At 34.5% G+C, this 19528-nt stretch overlaps 1 protein-coding gene across 1 annotated transcript; it reads left to right on the forward strand.

The window, feature by feature from the left end:
• Window positions 1-17014: 17014 nt before the first annotated feature.
• Window positions 17015-17464, forward strand: LOC139899959 (uncharacterized). Its single transcript, XM_071882780.1, has one exon. The coding sequence runs from the start codon at window positions 17015-17017 to the stop codon at window positions 17462-17464; it is 450 nt and encodes a 149-aa protein (XP_071738881.1).
• The last annotated feature ends 2064 nt before the right edge of the window (window positions 17465-19528 follow it).

Genomic DNA, 19528 nt, shown 5'->3' on the forward strand with positions numbered 1-19528 from the left:
TATATTGAATGTTTTAAGGTTTTTGAACTTATTATTGTATTAAAGACGTTTTTGGAAACATCATCGGGACCAAAAAGTCGTTAATATTATTACGTTAAAAGAAAAAAAAATATGGGTCGGATTAAATACAGGTTGGGTTGTTACAAGTAGTATCAGAGCATGGTCTAAGGGATTTAGGTGACTTGAGATAGGAGCCTAGACTTAGACTTTTGTGTGCGCTATTATGCGGGACTTGTAGGATTACGGGTCGGCTCGAGTTTTAGCTAGTGCCATAGATTGTAGGTGAACTAGCTATGCATTGAGCATGTTGTCTTGTGTTGAACATCTAGCGAGATGGTTGTTGTGTTCATGAGTTCGGCATGGCGTGTGAGCATAATAATGCTTCGCGACCATTATTACGGTTGCAAGCCAAGTCATGCAAGTGATGTACAACAAGTATTGGACTAGATGGGATGTACGAACGTTGGCATATTTATATGATTGTGAATATTGATCGTGGCGGTATATGTAATTTATTCTTGTTGCGTTCCTAATCAAGTTCATTTCTTAGAATGAAGACGAGGAACGGACATGATAACGAGGATCAAAGCGACGACTCTGAGTTCACGGCCAAGGTTGAGGTCATTATACAAAGGCATCGAGCGGAATTTCTAGAGGACGTTAAGAAAATGTTCCAAGATACGATTGATGAGCAAGTGGTCAATTTAGTCAAAGAACAAGTTAAGATTGTTCTTCATGAAGATAATATAGGAAGGCGAGACTTCTACTACAAAAACTTCAAGGATGCTCAACCTCCCACTTTTGAAGGTGAGCAAGATCTACTTAAGAGTACCCGTTGGATCTCCGATATGGAGGGGGCTTTCCGTACTTGCGAATGTCCTTCTGATAAGAAAACGAGATACGGAAGTAGCATGTTAAGGGGCGATGCTAAAATGTGGTGGGACGAAAAGATTCGTCTTTATGGTGAGGAATAATGCATGGAATTCACGTGGGATGAATTCAAGACGGAGTTTTTCAAGGAATACCGAAATCTGGCCGATCTTTCTAAGATTAAAGATGAGTTGCGTGCTTTGAGGCAAGGGTCGATGGATTTGAACACTCTCAAATCCGTTTTCTTATCGAAGACTCAATTTTGCCCGGAGTATGTCGAAAATGACCACATGTTGAAGGAAGACTTCTACCGAACCTTGGACGATCATTACCAAGAAAAGATTAGTAGGAACTCGGTGAAAACTTTTGACGAGTTGTTTGACATGGCGAAGGGTTTCGAGACACTTGTTCTGAAAAAGAGTGGTTCTGATGTTACTAAGCGGAAGTCCGAAACTACGATGTTTTCGAACAAGAAAAGTAAGAGTGCTACCAAAGGTGTCAGAAGCATGAAGATGAGTGGCGTGGGTAGTTCCAAATTCGCGTGTTATAATTGTGGTGAAACGGGACATAAGTCTCGTGAATGTCCGTCGGGCAAGGTTACATGTTTTAAGTGCTGGAAGGAGGGACACCGGAAGTCGGAGTGTCCCGAGTTGATTAGTGACGGAGCGCGAAGGTCTAACGATGCTTGATTTAGGTACTATTCGATTTTAGTACTATCCTGATGCGGGTGATTTTTGGGTAATGAATGAGTTTATCCATGTGATGTAGTGACTAGCTAGGCCGAGTTGGTCCATTGCGGTTTGATTAGCCATGTCGGGTTAATCAATTAGGTGTTTGGTGTTGACCGAGGCGGGTTAACCAAGTAAGTTTGACTAATCGGGTTGGGTTAATCAATTATTATTAGGAGTTGACCAAGGCGGGTTGACATGGTGTATTTGACTTAACCGAGGCGGGTTAATCAATTAGGTGATAGGTGTTGACCGAGTCGGGTTGACCAAGGGTATTTGACTAACCGGGCCGGGTTAATCAAATTGTTTTTAGGGGTTTGACCGAGTCGGGTTGACCGAGATAGTTTGACTAACCAAGTCGGGTTAATCAATAAGTTGTTAGGAGTGTTGACCAGGTCGGGTTGACCAAGTGAGTTGACTTAACCGAGTCAGGTTAATCAAATAGATGTTAGGTGTTGATCGAGGCGGGTTAACCAAGTGCGTTTGACTAACCGGGCCGGGTTAATCAATTCTTGTTAAGGGTTGGCCGAGGTAGGTTGACCGGGTGCGTTTGACTAACCAGGTCGGGTTAATCGTTTTGGTGTTGGAGGCTTAACCGAGTCAGGTGTAACCATGATTTGATTAGAGGGTTACTTGTATTGCTCTTCATAAGGGTTAGCATAGGAATGGTATGCCGTTCGAGAGGCGTTTACGTTGACCATGTATGTGTGCGAGTATAGTCACGGTTGTTGACTATCTTTGATTGTGTGTAAGTAACCGTGTTAACGGTTAAGGTGGTGCGAGTTAGGGTATAAGTCTTGGTGACCCCAAGCATCGCCATTGTAAGTGAAAGGTTGTTAGGCTTGCTTTGCGGCCTAAGTAGACCGCGACTAGCAGTTGATTGCTAGGGAGTTGTGGGCGTTGAGCCGTAAGATTCGTTGGATTTGAGTGACTTCGAATAGTCAAGTGTCATATGACACCGAGGATGGACCCTATAAGGGTCGATCTATTGAGACTCGATGGTAGTAATGGGAGTTGCATAACACTGCGTCAGGTGCCTCCGTATACCTGCAAGTGGAATGCTTCACTCCGGTGGTGTGATTATTTTGTACTTGGGTACCGACGAAAAACCCGAAGGTACGATGATGGTTTATTGTGATGATTAGCGGGCGTTAATGTTTGACCGATTCGAAGGGTCTAGGTTCGAGTACCTTGTAGTAAGTCCGCAGAAGGTTTTTTTTTAGTATGACCAACGTTGATATCGGTCGTGTGCTTTGTGGAATGTTGAAATTCCACAAGATATTATCATCTCGAAGGTGATAGCGTGGGGTTAAAACCCTAAGTGGGGGAGTAAGTACCCGGAGGGTACGGTGGTCCCTCGGTTTAGTAGGCGTGTTTGAGTAGATTGTCGAAAATCGTCTCGTTTTGGGAGCCATCTATGTACGTAGAGTGTTAAATTGGACTATCTCGTGTAGAGATATTCTAGTGTAGTGCGCATTCGGGAGCGTGTTCTCGAGAGTATTGAGGACTTGTATGTGCAAGAAGAGGAAAGATCATCATTAAGAGGTGATCGAAATGATTGTTTACCGTGTAATGGTGGACGAGTTTGAGAATTTAAAATTGCTACTAGAGGTAGCGACGTGGTAAGAATTAGTTAAGAGTCGTTATGTGCGAGTTTTAGTCGAATTTTCACGAATTAGAAGGTAAGATGCGAGGTGTAACGCTCGGATGTGTAGTTATGAAGGACCGGGGAGTGTAGGTCCGACTGGGTAAGTAACGAAGATCACGAGGACGTGATCGAGTTTTAGTGGGGGAGAATTGTAAGACCCGAATATTTTGTACGCGTAAAATATATAAATATGCATGAGCTTGGAAATTATATATATATATATATATATATATATATATATATATATATATATATATATATATATATATATATATATATGGTAATGTACGCATGGTTCATGAAGGTTTTAAGCCATGTGAGACTTTATAGTGAAGTTTAAGTGTGTATACGAAGTGGATATGAAGTGTACGAGTCGGGTTTATGACCCTTGGATTTGTTAACCGAAAATTGGGCAAAATGCACTGTTGGTCGCGCCACGAGGGCCGGTGTCGCGCCGCGAGGATACAAGTAAACCAGGATCAGAAGTCGAGTTAACAGCCCGATAATTCAGTTAAACGCCGCGCCGCGAGATAGATTTGCCGCGCCGCGACATTTCTGCCCACCTGATCCGAATTTGAGTTTTAAATAGGTGTGGTTCAAGGGTATTTTCGTATTTTTCACGTGTGGATCAGATTGTGGCTCAAATACCAGCCACTTATCTCTTTTTCTTCATTTTCTTTTATCTTTTCTTTCCATTTTCTCTCCCAAAACATAAACTCTTCATAGATTCAAAGTGCGTTTCGAGTGTGAAGATTCGTGATTCGATCTTTGGAGCAAGAAGAAAAGTTGTTCTCCTCGTTCTTAGCTACAAGTTGATACTAGCGGTAAGCTCTAACTCCAAAATTCATTTTCGTGTTCATCATTTAAATTTAGGGCTTTTGACTATGTGTTCTTGAGTAAAACCCCACTAGTTATTAAATTGAAGATTTAAACTAGTAGATGGTGTGGAAGACCATTGGTGGGTTTAGGGTTGGTTAATGAAATTAGTGAGTTTATAATCGTGTTTAAGGGTTTAAATCACTAGTTAGTTGGTAGTAAAAGTGATTTGAAGTGTATGTTCACAAACTTGGTGTTTTGCCTAGTTTTAGGTCAAAATGGGTTTTTGTGTAAATGTCGAATTTAAATGCGTCCAAAGACTAAAAGAGGTGTACTTAGGTATTTCGGGAACGCGGGAAGTAATCTCGTTAGTTTTGAACTTTCGAGTATCGTTAAAAGTGCGAAAAGGAGTAGATTGCACTCTATGTCAATTTGGGCGGGTCGTGAGTCCAAATGGGGGATCGGTTGATCAAACCTTGTGTAAAAGGTATTAGTGAAACATAGTCGCTCGTAAATCATGATTATGAGGATATTGGACGAGTTTTGACTTAGTTAAAGCTATGTATGTGCAAACGGGTCGAAATTTGCACTTATAGTGTTTTGGGCGTAAGCTAGAGTGTTTAGCTTACTTGTTTGTGGATTATCTAGGTGGTTCACATTGGACGATTAGGAGCTCAAGTGGGAGTTGTTTTTCAAGTAATCGAGGTGAGTGGAATATTTATACATGTATGTATGTAGTTTATTTACTCGTACACGATGTGGGTCTTCGGTGCCACATCGTGAGTATTGGTGTTATGTCACGGGCCGATGACTTATTGTTAGTATAGGTGTCGTGTCACAAGTCGGTGAATTATTTAGTTTGTATGCGGGTAGGGAACTACGGGTCAGTAGTGTCTCGGTAGGTGATTCACGAGTCGGTGACACCTAATGGTGATTCACAAGTCGGTGATACCATAAGTCCAGGAAGTGATTCACAAGTCGGTGACACTTCATAGTGTTCACAAATCGGTGACACTTAGTGGTGCTTCACAAGTCGGTGATGCCACATGGTTTTCACAAGTCGGTGACCCATACGTATTAGTGGGTGGTTCGCAAGTCGGTGACACCTGTAAAGACCCGTCCTTATCCATCTGGACAGAGTCTTCAACATTTGGTTCCATTGCAATGATCGATTCCAAGATATGTCCTTAACATGAACAAATGCACAGCGGAAGACTTAATTCGTACCTGAGAATAACATGTTTTAAAACGTCAACATAAAGTTGGTGAGATATATAGGTTTGATGCTAGTAGCGTTATAACAATGGACCACAAGATTTCATATGTAAACATTTAATAAAAATATTCTAAGTGGTTGAGCACTTGGTAACCATACTTAACATTTAATCACGTCGCATATTCCCTTTATTATGAAATCTTACTACACTGTACCAAGTGTAGTCACGAAACGAAGTACTGTGCAACCGTTGAATACTGGTCGTCCAGTCCGGTTGGGGTTGTCAGGCCCGATAGATCTATCAACAGGATTCGCGTTTACAATACCGCTGTAAATATTAGTTACCAAGCTACAGGGAAGTATGCCAGTGGTACAACTCAACGTAGAACATATTTTTCAGTTACTTGTGTCCATATCGTAAAACATAAAATACATGTATTCTCATCCCGAAATATTTAGAGTTTAAAAGTGGGACTATATACTCACCATACTGTATTTTGTAGTAAAAATACATATAACATCATTGAGCATGTGTAGGGTTGGCCTTGGATTCATGAACCTGTATTATTTGTATATTTATTAATACCTATATTGTAAATCACAAAATTTTATTTAATAGTATGTATTATTTACATATTTGTAGTTTCATAGATTTTATACCAAATTTCATTTTTATAAAACATATACTTATATTATTTCTTTGATTATATTGTATATCTCAATTTTATTTGTAAAAAAAAATAATTTAGATAATAATGATTTACTACTACTAATATTAATAACCTTATTAATAACGATAATACTAGTAGTAAAAATGAAAATGATAATTTTATTGTTATTAATAAAAATATTTATAATAATAACAATAATATCATTAATAATAATAATTTTAAATACTTAATATTAATAATTATAATAACATTAATGATAAGTGTAATAATAATAATAGTAACCATAATGACAATAATAATACTAATAATATTAATAATAATAATAATAAAATTAAAAGTAATAATAATAATTTAATAATTACCTTATATAAACAGGTTTTTAAAAAAAAGTTGTCCAGGACGGGGCTTGAACCCCCGACCTCTCGAAACACAACACCATCACTTAACCACTAGACCGATCCTGTCTTTCTGATTATAACACGATTTGAGTGTTTATAACCCGTTTTACCCAGCCCTTATCTTCAACATTCCTGTTAATCTGGCCCATCCTATTTCGGCCCAACAGGAAAACGAATTCTAGCCCGATCCAACAGATAATACCAGTCCAAAAACAGATTAAAATGTCCATGTTTATTACGTTTGGAAAATATGGCAAGGATCAAAAGAATTAGTCGCTATCCTATACCACTTTACAGCTCGATTCCCTTTTTAATTGATAATCAAATGGGGTATTTGATTTATTGAGTGTCGGCCATAAAGGAAACGACCAAAAAAAACTGCACTTCATCATCCTTATCGATTCAAAGAGAGAAGAAAAAAAATAGAGATAAACCGGGGAACAAATACAGTCGAGTAGCAGAATAATTGCAGGTTTAATGGTAGTTGCTGTTTGAATAAAGAATGGTGTTTGACGATTAGGATAAACGTGGGGATATGGGTGGTAGTTCGTGTGGTTCCGGTAAGAGGAAGAAAGATAATCCTATGCTGAACCGAAACAATAATAATCAGGTTGATGGCTTTAGTTGGTTGTAAACAAGAACGTGAGTGAGAGAGAAGAAAGAGATGGAGCTGCAGGTTTTCTTTTAGAGGGAGAAGGGTGTGTTTGAGGTGGTTTATGGTAGTTTTACGGCTAAAACATAAATCCAGATAGCAGCAACGGTTTCGATGGTTCTTTGAATCATGATTAAAAGAGATATGAATAGAGAGAGAAGAAGAAGAAAGAGATGAAGGGTTTTGGTGGTGGTTTTGGTTTACAACTAAACAGAAACAAATAACAACTAATCGAATGTTTTTATAAAATTTTCTGTTTAATTCTTCTGGTAACAGCATTAGAAATTGATGAGTGATAATGTGAATGAAAAGACTCCATGATTCTGGTGTAATTGTTTTATAGCTGAAAAAGTCGACTAGCAATATTCGTTTTAGGTAACTAACAAAATACGCTCGATTAATTTCAACAGATTGATATAATTTTGGCAATCACTTACAGTATGAAAATGACAGATTCCTGAATACGTATCTCACTGTATTTATATATATAATTGTTCCGTACTTTTATTTGTAAATACAATATTAATTTATATTTTTGGTATACATGTACTTGTCTATAAATAAATAACTATTATATGTATATGTATATGTATATGTATATGTATATATATATATATATTTATTTATATTTACAATATTATATAGCTTTCTACTTATATATTTAAATTTACATCTATTTATCCGTTTATAAATAACATTTTTGAATATTTAACAGTTATATATTATATACATATATATATATATATGCAATATAATGACAAACATATATATATATATATATATATATATATATATATATATATATATATATATATATATATATATATATATATCCATCTGCTGTATATAATTATATTTTAAATATCAAGTTTTTAACATAAATTATTTTACATTTTACTTTCAGAAACTAAATCGTATAATATTTCATTAATGTAATTTATGTTATAACGTTATCATATATATATCTACACATATATTCATATACATATATCTATTTACAAATAATTGTTCGTGAATCGTTGGGAATAGTCAAGAGTAACGGATTTCATAAATATAGATTTCAAATTTTCTAGACTCAAAATTAAGGGTTTTTGCTTATCGTGTCGGAAACATATAGAGTTTAAGGTTTAAATTTGGTCGGAAATTTCCGGGTCGTTACAGTACCCACCCGTTAAAGAAATTTCGTCCCCGAAATTTGGTAGAGGTTGTCATAATTAACAATAGGAAGTTTTTCATGACGAATATGTGATAATAATAAAGTTTTATCATTATTGGAAGATATAGATAAAATGATTCGATTATGTAAAGCGCACGAATGAAGTGATCAATAAAGAATGAACTGAGTATGTATGGATTTGTTCTAACCGATGATGTAGTCACTATTGACTTCCGAGATTTAAGAGATTTAAAGAAAATTTTACGTAATAAGATTTGGTTCTTTGGCGATCAGGATCTTCTTTGATTTAAATGCGGCGATCTGTCTTGATTTCTCTGTCGGATATATTGCTATAAATCCACCCCCTTCGTTTTACTTATTCTCCACACCTTTTATTCTTTCTTCCTCTACTCATTCTTAATATGTTCCATCCAATCCTGATTCTTATTATACTTCTAACCTTCATATCTTTCATTCTTCTTTTTCATTTGCCGCCAGAAGAATCTATTTACTTTTATGATTTTCTTGGAATTATAATGTTTCTTATTCTCCCGTGTCTTTACGTCGCAATACGTATTGATATACACGGTTTGTAGTTTCTGGGTGATTATTGGGTTTTATATCTTCCCTTATACTTCGATGTCCTTGCTTTTGTTTTCTATAATCATTATCATCCACAGTTAATACTCTTTTCCATTTACTGCGATTTATACTCAAATTTCAATTTCGGAGCTTCATTCTTTTTCTTTTCCTCCTTTTCAACTAAGCATCTTTTGTAATGGTCCGGAATTCGTAGGTATGAAATTCGAAATGAATATAGTTAATGTCCTAAGAGAGAATTGGTAATGGCACGATTTTTGATTTGTCAAATTACCAGAATATCCTGGAAAAGACCGAATCATCAAGAGAATATTTTCCTGATATGTTTAGAGATTGGATAGATTGTAAGAGCCGTGTAACATGGCACATGATGATGGTACTGTGAATCATCACATTCCATTAGAAACGCAACATGACTTACTGTAATATAATGAAGTTGATCAAGTTTCATTATATTATACTAATTCACGCATCAGTTCCCAACACTGCTTCAAAACATTCATATTTTAAACTTGAAGGTTTTAGAATTTTAGAAACTAACACAGTTTCTTTTATGTTGTAACGCAGATGTTACAGAGTGATAAACGATCCCAGATAAGAATAGTTGTGAAAATATCTCCAGAAATATGGAGAATATGCATAACGGAAGATATGAAAATATCTTATAATCTCTAAGATAAAATGTTGATGAAGAATATCATCCGAAAAGGTTTAGAATAAAGGAGTAGGGTTCTTACTAACGATTTTAGCAGATACTGAATCGTTTGGATCCTTTGAAGTCAAACTTATTCTTTGTGATTTGTCTACGGCTTCCTTCATAGTTTCGCATAATCCGCTTTTCGGTTCTAAATTTTCTATCGAGCGTTCCTAACCCTCTTCTCTTTATCATCTACTTTTGGCCATTAAGACCATCTACAACATGCTGCTTTGTCAGCATTCTCACAGTTAACGGATCTGGGTCATTGGTTTTCAAACCGAGATGATTTTAAGAGTTTTGTGTTTTTAGATATTTAAATGCTGATGGTGGTATGGTGGAAAAAAATTCTCCAGTAACGACGGCGAAAGAATACGTATATATTGAGATTATAATAAAAGTGGTCTTACGGAGAAGTTGAAGTGGAGCTATGACAAAATCAACTTCTTGAAAAAGAAATTGTGAGGTTTTTTTTTTTTTTTTTTTTTTTTTTGCTAATAATTGATAAGGAATTCGATGCGGATACGTTTTAACTATAACTTTGGTTTCGGAAGTTTCAAGTGCATAACTGTACGCATAAATCTTCTTCCGTAGACGAGGTGCGGCTGGGTTAATTTCTTGATCAAAATATTTTCAAGAATCATGATAAGATTTGAATGCGGTTCGGAATCGTCAAAATACAAATGAGGTTTGAGATAGAATCAAGTGGCAAACTTGAAGAATTGTTTAGTTTCATATGTTATAACCAATATTTTAATTTAATTCATTTTAATTGTCCAAAGTTCGCAGTTCAGTAGTCCGATGGTTCAATGGTCCAATATATTCATATATAATTTAATATATAATATTCGAATTAAATAATACGTATCGTGACCCGTGTACCGGTCTCAGTGTCGATCACAACTCAAAGTATATATATATTTTGGAATCAACTCCGACCCTGTATAGCCAACTCCCACCTTCACATATAGAGTGTCTATGGTTGTTCCGAAATATATATATAGATGGGTCAATATAATAAGTCGAGACCTTGAATACGTGTCCCGTTATTTATAGTGCGTAAAAGTAAATAACAGAAATTAAATGACGATAAATAAAATTGCGAGAATGTAAATTGCGATAAATTAAATGTTAATCAGTTAGCTGGGAACAGTTAGCCGGAACAGTTAGCGTGGAATCCTTAACAGATTTTTTTTTAATTAGTTAAATCGTGTGTTTCTAACAATTTTATTATATCCAATGTTTTCTTCATTATGCCACTTGTTGGATTCTAATGATTCAAAATCCAAATATGAAATTTTGAATGAAAATGGTTATTATGTGATGAATGGATACGTATATCGGTGATTGTAGGTAGGATAGTAAATAACCGTTGAATCAGATTCGAAGAATGTACAGTGTAACTTGTTAATGTGAATTTTAAATATTCCTCGGGTACTACCCACCCGTTAAAATATTCTCATCATTAATAGTTTGTACGGAAGAAGTTTTAATTACAATCTTTATAAAAATGTACTTGCATATATATTTTCTTCGGATGTAATTATGAATTTAATGAGTCAATAGAATATTATACTCATTTGATTTATTGTTGGCACTTGATTACATGATCTCTAAAACACCAGAGATTACATAATCGTCATGTCGAACGAAGATAAATGAGGTAGAACGATGTGTGAAGCGAACATAATCGATGTAGAGCGATATGTAAAACGAAGATAAAGTAGATAGAACGATACGTAGAATGATAATTATGTTCGAGGTACAGAATGAGATGTTGAGGCGTGTGATGTTGAAACTTGAGTTGTTGGGGGTACTGGTATTGATATTGGTGCCGGTGATGTTGTTGGAGCTGTTAAGTTTTGCACCATATTCTCCAAGGCTACTACTCGAGCACGAAGTTCGTTGACTTCTTCTACTAACCCTGGCCGGTTATTAGTGTGAGATGGAGGTTGGATATCTTCTCTAGTTCCGTTAATGGCAGCCTCAAGACGAAAAATTCTTGCAACGAGGGTATAAACAGTATTGCGAACAGGTTCGCCGGTGAGCGGGTCGAGTACTCCGACATTAGGCGGTAGATTCGGCTCATGATATGGAGTACCTTCTTCATTTCTCCATAGTGTAAGTATCTCGCGAACCCATCCCCACTTTCTAAAGAAATCTCGGTAGTTGATCGGTTGATGCGCTCCCGTCACACTATCTTCGGAGCCAGAGGAACTTTGTCGATTCGTGGAGGCCATCGTACGTGATCACAGAAAGATTTTTGGTATGAAAAAGCTTAGTGAGAGCAATGAGAGTTGGATGGTATACTCAATGCATAATATGCATAAATATATATAGTACCAAGATTCCTTAAATTACGGAGAAATTTACGGAAAATAGTAGGCAAAGTTTATCGTAATAGATACACTAGGATATGAATTTGTCTATACATTAACAATGCAGTAAATGCAATAAGACGTGTCTAGACTTAAGCAGGTAATTCCTAAAGATGATAAGCAGATAGTTTTCGACTAGGAATGATAAGCAAAACTTTTGACAGGTAGACACGGTCAAAGTCCAGACTCACTAATGTATCCTAACAACTACCAGTTAGACACACTAATGCAAGGCCTGGTTCGCTAAGACCAATGCTCTGATACCACCTGTAAAGACCCGTCCTTATCCATCTGGACAGAGTCTTCAACATTTGGTTCCATTGCAATGATCGATTCCAAGATATGTCCTTAACATGAACAAATGCACAGCGGAAGACTTAATTCGTACCTGAGAATAACATGTTTTAAAACGTCAACATAAAGTTGGTGAGATATATAGGTTTGATGCTAGTAGCGTTATAACAATGGACCACAAGATTTCATATGTAAACATTTAATAAAAATATTCTAAGTGGTTGAGCACTTGGTAACCATACTTAACATTTAATCACGTCGCATATTCCCTTTATTATGAAATCTTACTACACTGTACCAAGTGTAGTCACGAAACGAAGTACTGTGCAACCGTTGAATACTGGTCGTCCAGTCCGGTTGGGGTTGTCAGGCCCGATAGATCTATCAACAGGATTCGCGTTTACAATACCGCTGTAAATATTAGTTACCAAGCTACAGGGAAGTATGCCAGTGGTACAACTCAACGTAGAACATATTTTTCAGTTACTTGTGTCCATATCGTAAAACATAAAATACATGTATTCTCATCCCGAAATATTTAGAGTTTAAAAGTGGGACTATATACTCACCATACTGTATTTTGTAGTAAAAATACATATAACATCATTGAGCATGTGTAGGGTTGGCCTTGGATTCATGAACCTGTATTATTTGTATATTTATTAATACCTATATTGTAAATCACAAAATTTTATTTAATAGTATGTATTATTTACATATTTGTAGTTTCATAGATTTTATACCAAATTTCATTTTTATAAAACATATACTTATATTATTTCTTTGATTATATTGTATATCTCAATTTTATTTGTAAAAAAAAATAATTTAGATAATAATGATTTACTACTACTAATATTAATAACCTTATTAATAACGATAATACTAGTAGTAAAAATGAAAATGATAATTTTATTGTTATTAATAAAAATATTTATAATAATAACAATAATATCATTAATAATAATAATTTTAAATACTTAATATTAATAATTATAATAACATTAATGATAAGTGTAATAATAATAATAGTAACCATAATGACAATAATAATACTAATAATATTAATAATAATAATAATAAAATTAAAAGTAATAATAATAATTTAATAATTACCTTATATAAACAGGTTTTTAAAAAAAAGTTGTCCAGGACGGGGCTTGAACCCCCGACCTCTCGAAACACAACACCATCACTTAACCACTAGACCGATCCTGTCTTTCTGATTATAACACGATTTGAGTGTTTATAACCCGTTTTACCCAGCCCTTATCTTCAACATTCCTGTTAATCTGGCCCATCCTATTTCGGCCCAACAGGAAAACGAATTCTAGCCCGATCCAACAGATAATACCAGTCCAAAAACAGATTAAAATGTCCATGTTTATTACGTTTGGAAAATATGGCAAGGATCAAAAGAATTAGTCGCTATCCTATACCACTTTACAGCTCGATTCCCTTTTTAATTGATAATCAAATGGGGTATTTGATTTATTGAGTGTCGGCCATAAAGGAAACGACCAAAAAAAACTGCACTTCATCATCCTTATCGATTCAAAGAGAGAAGAAAAAAAATAGAGATAAACCGGGGAACAAATACAGTCGAGTAGCAGAATAATTGCAGGTTTAATGGTAGTTGCTGTTTGAATAAAGAATGGTGTTTGACGATTAGGATAAACGTGGGGATATGGGTGGTAGTTCGTGTGGTTCCGGTAAGAGGAAGAAAGATAATCCTATGCTGAACCGAAACAATAATAATCAGGTTGATGGCTTTAGTTGGTTGTAAACAAGAACGTGAGTGAGAGAGAAGAAAGAGATGGAGCTGCAGGTTTTCTTTTAGAGGGAGAAGGGTGTGTTTGAGGTGGTTTATGGTAGTTTTACGGCTAAAACATAAATCCAGATAGCAGCAACGGTTTCGATGGTTCTTTGAATCATGATTAAAAGAGATATGAATAGAGAGAGAAGAAGAAGAAAGAGATGAAGGGTTTTGGTGGTGGTTTTGGTTTACAACTAAACAGAAACAAATAACAACTAATCGAATGTTTTTATAAAATTTTCTGTTTAATTCTTCTGGTAACAGCATTAGAAATTGATGAGTGATAATGTGAATGAAAAGACTCCATGATTCTGGTGTAATTGTTTTATAGCTGAAAAAGTCGACTAGCAATATTCGTTTTAGGTAACTAACAAAATACGCTCGATTAATTTCAACAGATTGATATAATTTTGGCAATCACTTACAGTATGAAAATGACAGATTCCTGAATACGTATCTCACTGTATTTATATATATAATTGTTCCGTACTTTTATTTGTAAATACAATATTAATTTATATTTTTGGTATACATGTACTTGTCTATAAATAAATAACTATTATATGTATATGTATATGTATATGTATATGTATATATATATATATATATTTATTTATATTTACAATATTATATAGCTTTCTACTTATATATTTAAATTTACATCTATTTATCCGTTTATAAATAACATTTTTGAATATTTAACAGTTATATATTATATACATATATATATATATATGCAATATAATGACAAACATATATATATATATATATATATATATATATATATATATATATATATATATATATATATATATATATATATATATCCATCTGCTGTATATAATTATATTTTAAATATCAAGTTTTTAACATAAATTATTTTACATTTTACTTTCAGAAACTAAATCGTATAATATTTCATTAATGTAATTTATGTTATAACGTTATCATATATATATCTACACATATATTCATATACATATATCTATTTACAAATAATTGTTCGTGAATCGTTGGGAATAGTCAAGAGTAACGGATTTCATAAATATAGATTTCAAATTTTCTAGACTCAAAATTAAGGGTTTTTGCTTATCGTGTCGGAAACATATAGAGTTTAAGGTTTAAATTTGGTCGGAAATTTCCGGGTCGTTACAACACCCTTTGGTGATTCACAAGTCGGTGACACCATATGATGAGTCACGAGTCGGTGACATCGTACGAGTGAGACTCGACGTTAATGGTCGGCTACAAGTCGGTAGTAGCAAGCGGAGAATGGTTAGCATGTTTATGCCTTGTTATGTTTAGTTTATAATTGTGGTGGTTTATATACTAACGTTGTTGCTAGTTGTATTTTGCTGATACTCTCTCATTTATGCATTTGTTTACATGGTATTGGTAGGTGTATGCGCGTAGGTAAACTATATATGTATATGTATAAGTATTGCATTCACTAAGCATTAGCTTACCCTCTCGTTGTTTATATTTTTAGGTTCGGAAGCGGATTGGCAAGGGTATGCTCGGGACTTAGATGATTTTTCCTTTTTGATGCTTGCTTAGATTACTTTTAGATTGACCTAGGATTGGGTAGTTTATCCCCAAACATCATGCTCGTAGTTGTTTGGAACTTAAACTCATATGGGTCGAAACTTGTATTTTGTAATCTTAATTCGTATATTGAATGTTTTAAGGTTTTTGAACTTATTATTGTATTAAAGACGTTTTTGGAAACATCATGGGGACCAAAAAGTCGTTAATATAATTACGTTAAAAGAAAAAAAAAATATGGGTCGGATTAAATACGGGTTGGGTTGTTACAAAAATAAAGTTGGATATGTTCGAATAGAAAGTTGGACAAACATTCAAGAACCTACAATCTTTAAGTATGCATATCAATATTCAAACATGTCTAGATTTCTGTGCAATGCAAAATTGTTCTCTAATTATATTATATCATTAAGAAAGAACACTACACAATCTCAACTTCAAATATCTTTTAGCTTGACAATCTCTACCATGTTGAAAAATAAAAGACATTGTCAACCGAAGACAACTAAAAATAATTTAAGCAACTTTAATCAATAATAGTGTACATTACTAATCTTCTAATTGTGAGCCTATTTGATGGCTTCACATTGGTTTAAAAAAATACTATTCATGCTTTGGTTTTATTTTTTTAGCAATTTTTTTTTGAGGCTTCATAATGTGTTTTTCTATTTTTTTTATTACTTTCCTGGCCTATTTGGGCTGTTTTCCAATCAAATACTCTTTAGATGGGCTCTTTTAGATTAATTGGGCTACAATTTTCCAAGTTGGGTTTATTTACACCAATGTGTGATAAAAAAAAATAAAGACAAAAATGTTCAAATAGTCCATGTGTTTTTCATATTTAGCCCATACCATCCCTCCCACTCAAAATCTGTAAAAATCATCCTTAAATTGGTTTTCATGTCCCAAACTAGTCCCTCCCACTAACAGTCTTTAATCTTTAAGTATGTTGCACTAACTAGTCCCTCCCACTAAACAAATTAAAGAGGTTGAAATTGTATACTTAACTCCTCAAATAGGAGAATCTAATATACTAATTTCGCTAGAGTTGAAACGGGAAAAAAGCTTAAATATATTTAAAAAAAGCTTTATTATCATTTCAAAAATCAAATTTTATATGGTAGTTTTTGTTGATTCGTTATCAGCAGCGCCAGCAAACGATTCTTCACTCGCTCCTGGATTTAGATTTATCCCACTGATGAAGAACTATTAGATATTATAGCTTATTATAGCTCCTGGATTCGTTGTCAGTTTTGATTCAGTTATCAATTCTGTTTAGATACTCAAATTGAGCTTGTATATAAACTTGTAATATGATCAATTGATCTTTAATGAAATAATTTTTCACTCAATTGCTTCCGTTTATCATGGTATCAGAGCGCATGGAGCGTTAACCCTAAAACCCCAAATTCGCCAATTTTCGATCAATTCACCAATTTTCGATCTGATTTCCGATCCGTTTACAGTTAGATTAATCGAATAAGCTTAACACGATCATTATCAGAGATTGAAGATATTTTGATCACGAAAATATGGTGATTGCAGAGAATTTGCAAAACACTATCAACGATCCTCTTCATCTGGCGCGCTCGGATCATCCTGGCATGACTTTAACCAGTACGCCGTTTAATGGAGGTAACTTCCTCGGTTGGAGCCGCACAGTGAAGATGGCATTAGGAGCTAAGTTGAAACTAGGGTTTATTGATGGAACCTTAGTCAAACCTGCAATAACTGATGAAGACTTTCCAAGGTGGACCAGAAGTGATTATACGGTTACATGTTGGATCCTGAACTCTATGATTGCAGAGTTATCTGAATCTTTCTCTTATGCCACATCTGCAAGTGGTTTATGGAAGGAACTTGAAGAAAGGTATGGTCAAAGCAATGGACCATTGATCTTCCAAATAGAAAGAGAACCGAGCAAGGTTAACCAGGGCAGTCTTACTGTAGCAGGCTACTACAACAAATTGAAAAGGTATTGAGATGAGTTGTAAAGTTTAAATGGAATTCCTACTTGTACTTGTGGTAAGATGCAAGAATGTGGCTGTGGAATTGTAGAAAAGTTCTTGGAGATTGAAAGTAGGTCAAAACTGATTCAATTTCTAATGAAATTGAATGATGAGTTTGATTCTGTGAGGAGCCAAATATTGTCAATGGATCCATTGCCTAGCATTAATAAAGCATACTACATTGTGCAACAAGTTGAGAAGCAAAAACAAGTGACTCAAATTGATCCTCATCCAACTGCATTTTATGCAAATCATAATAAGAATGTTGCTGCTACTGGTTACAAAAAGGTCAATAGAGAAAGCAAAGAAGATAAGAAATGTACCTTCTGCAACATGGAAGGGCATACATTTGATGGTTGTTTTGAAAGAATTGGTTATCCAAATTGGTTCAATGGAAAGAAAGGAAAGAAACAAGTTAAGGTTGCAGCACATGTTTCATCTAGTTTTGAGTCTTATTTGCACAGGGATACACCTTTTAATATGGATTCTGAGAATGAAATTCATAATGAGAAAGTGGACTTGGATCAAAGATTGGTCAATGCAGTCTGCCAAGAAATGATGAAGTTGTTCAAAGGAAAAGGTGAGGCAGACATTGCTGACACATCCAAGTCATGTGCAGGTATAACTTTTCATGCTCATGTTAAGGCATTGACTGATAGTTATGATAAATTTAACTATGAAAATGATTGGATTGTTGACACTGGAGCATCTGATCATATATCACATAATATTCGAATATTTCAGAATATTAGAATCTTACATCAGCCTATTAAAGTCAAATTTCCTGATGGTACTATTAAATGGGTCAATAAAATTGGTAGTGTTCAAATCACAACAAATTTGGTTCTTCCTAAAGTATTCTATGTGCCAGAGTTTCAAATCAATTTGTTATCAGTAGGAAAGTTACTCAAAAGTAAATTCCTCACAGCCATTTTCTTTCCCAAATGGTTTATATTCTAGGACCCTTCAATTAAACAAGTAATAGCTGCTGGTGAAGGGTTCAACAACCTGTATGTCTGCAAACCTTCTGCAACTGTTTCTTCCAAAGACTTTATAGCTTTATCTTCTTTTGTTAATAGTGTTGTCATTAATAAGTCTGCAACTGTTTCTGCTGAGAGATTTCATTCCAGATTAGGTCATACTTCTGTTTCAAAACTCATACATGTTAAAGATTGTAATCAAGCATCTGTTTCTGAGTTCTTTTGTGATACTTGTCTTGTTGCTAAATCTCATAGACTACCTTTTCCTATTAGTCAAAATAGGGCTGCTCAGCCATTTGACTTGATTCATGTTGACATGTGGGGACCTTATAAGGTACCTGCATTGAATGGAGCACATTATTTTGTAACAATTGTTGATGATCATACTAGATGTACATGGACCTATTTGCTTCATACAAAGGAAAGTATACAATCTGTATTGATTAGTTTTTTTCAATACATTAAAACACATTTTGGTGTTCAACCAAAATTTATAAGGTCAGATAATGGTACAGAAATCTTGAATACAACATATGCACAATTGTTTAAGGGAAAGGGAATAATACATCAAAGATTTATGGTGTATACACCTCAACAAAATGGCAGGGTTGAAAGGAAGCACAGACATCTCCTTGACACTGCTAGAGCTTTGAAGCTACATGCAAATTTGCCTAACAGTTTTTGGGGTGATTGCATTTTAAGTGCAACTTATTTAATTAATAAGATGCCTATGAAAGTTTTGAACTGGAAAACTCCTTATGAAGTACTGCATAAGAGGTCACCAGACTATGAACATCTTAGAACAATAGGATGTTTGTGTTATGCTAATTCTCCAAAATTACATAAAGACAAGTTTGAAGCCAGAGGTATTAGATGTGTATTACTTGGATATCCACCTGCACAAAAAGGATACAAGTTATATGCTTTGGATACCAAAGAAATTTTTTGCAGCAGAGATGTTGTGTTCAAGGAAGATATTTTTCCTTTCAAAATAATGAAAGATAATATCATTGAAGTTTCAAAAGAAGTTTTCATGCCAACATTTGAGGATGAGACA

Source organism: Rutidosis leptorrhynchoides, chromosome 3 (assembly GCF_046630445.1).
Source record: "Rutidosis leptorrhynchoides isolate AG116_Rl617_1_P2 chromosome 3, CSIRO_AGI_Rlap_v1, whole genome shotgun sequence".
NCBI lineage: Eukaryota > Viridiplantae > Streptophyta > Magnoliopsida > Asterales > Asteraceae > Rutidosis > Rutidosis leptorrhynchoides.

What these genes read in the sequence shown, in the direction of transcription:
- LOC139899959 (XM_071882780.1), top strand. Translation starts at nt 17,015, where the DNA reads ATGGTGATTGCAGAGAATTTGCAAAACACTATCAACGATCCTCTTCAT.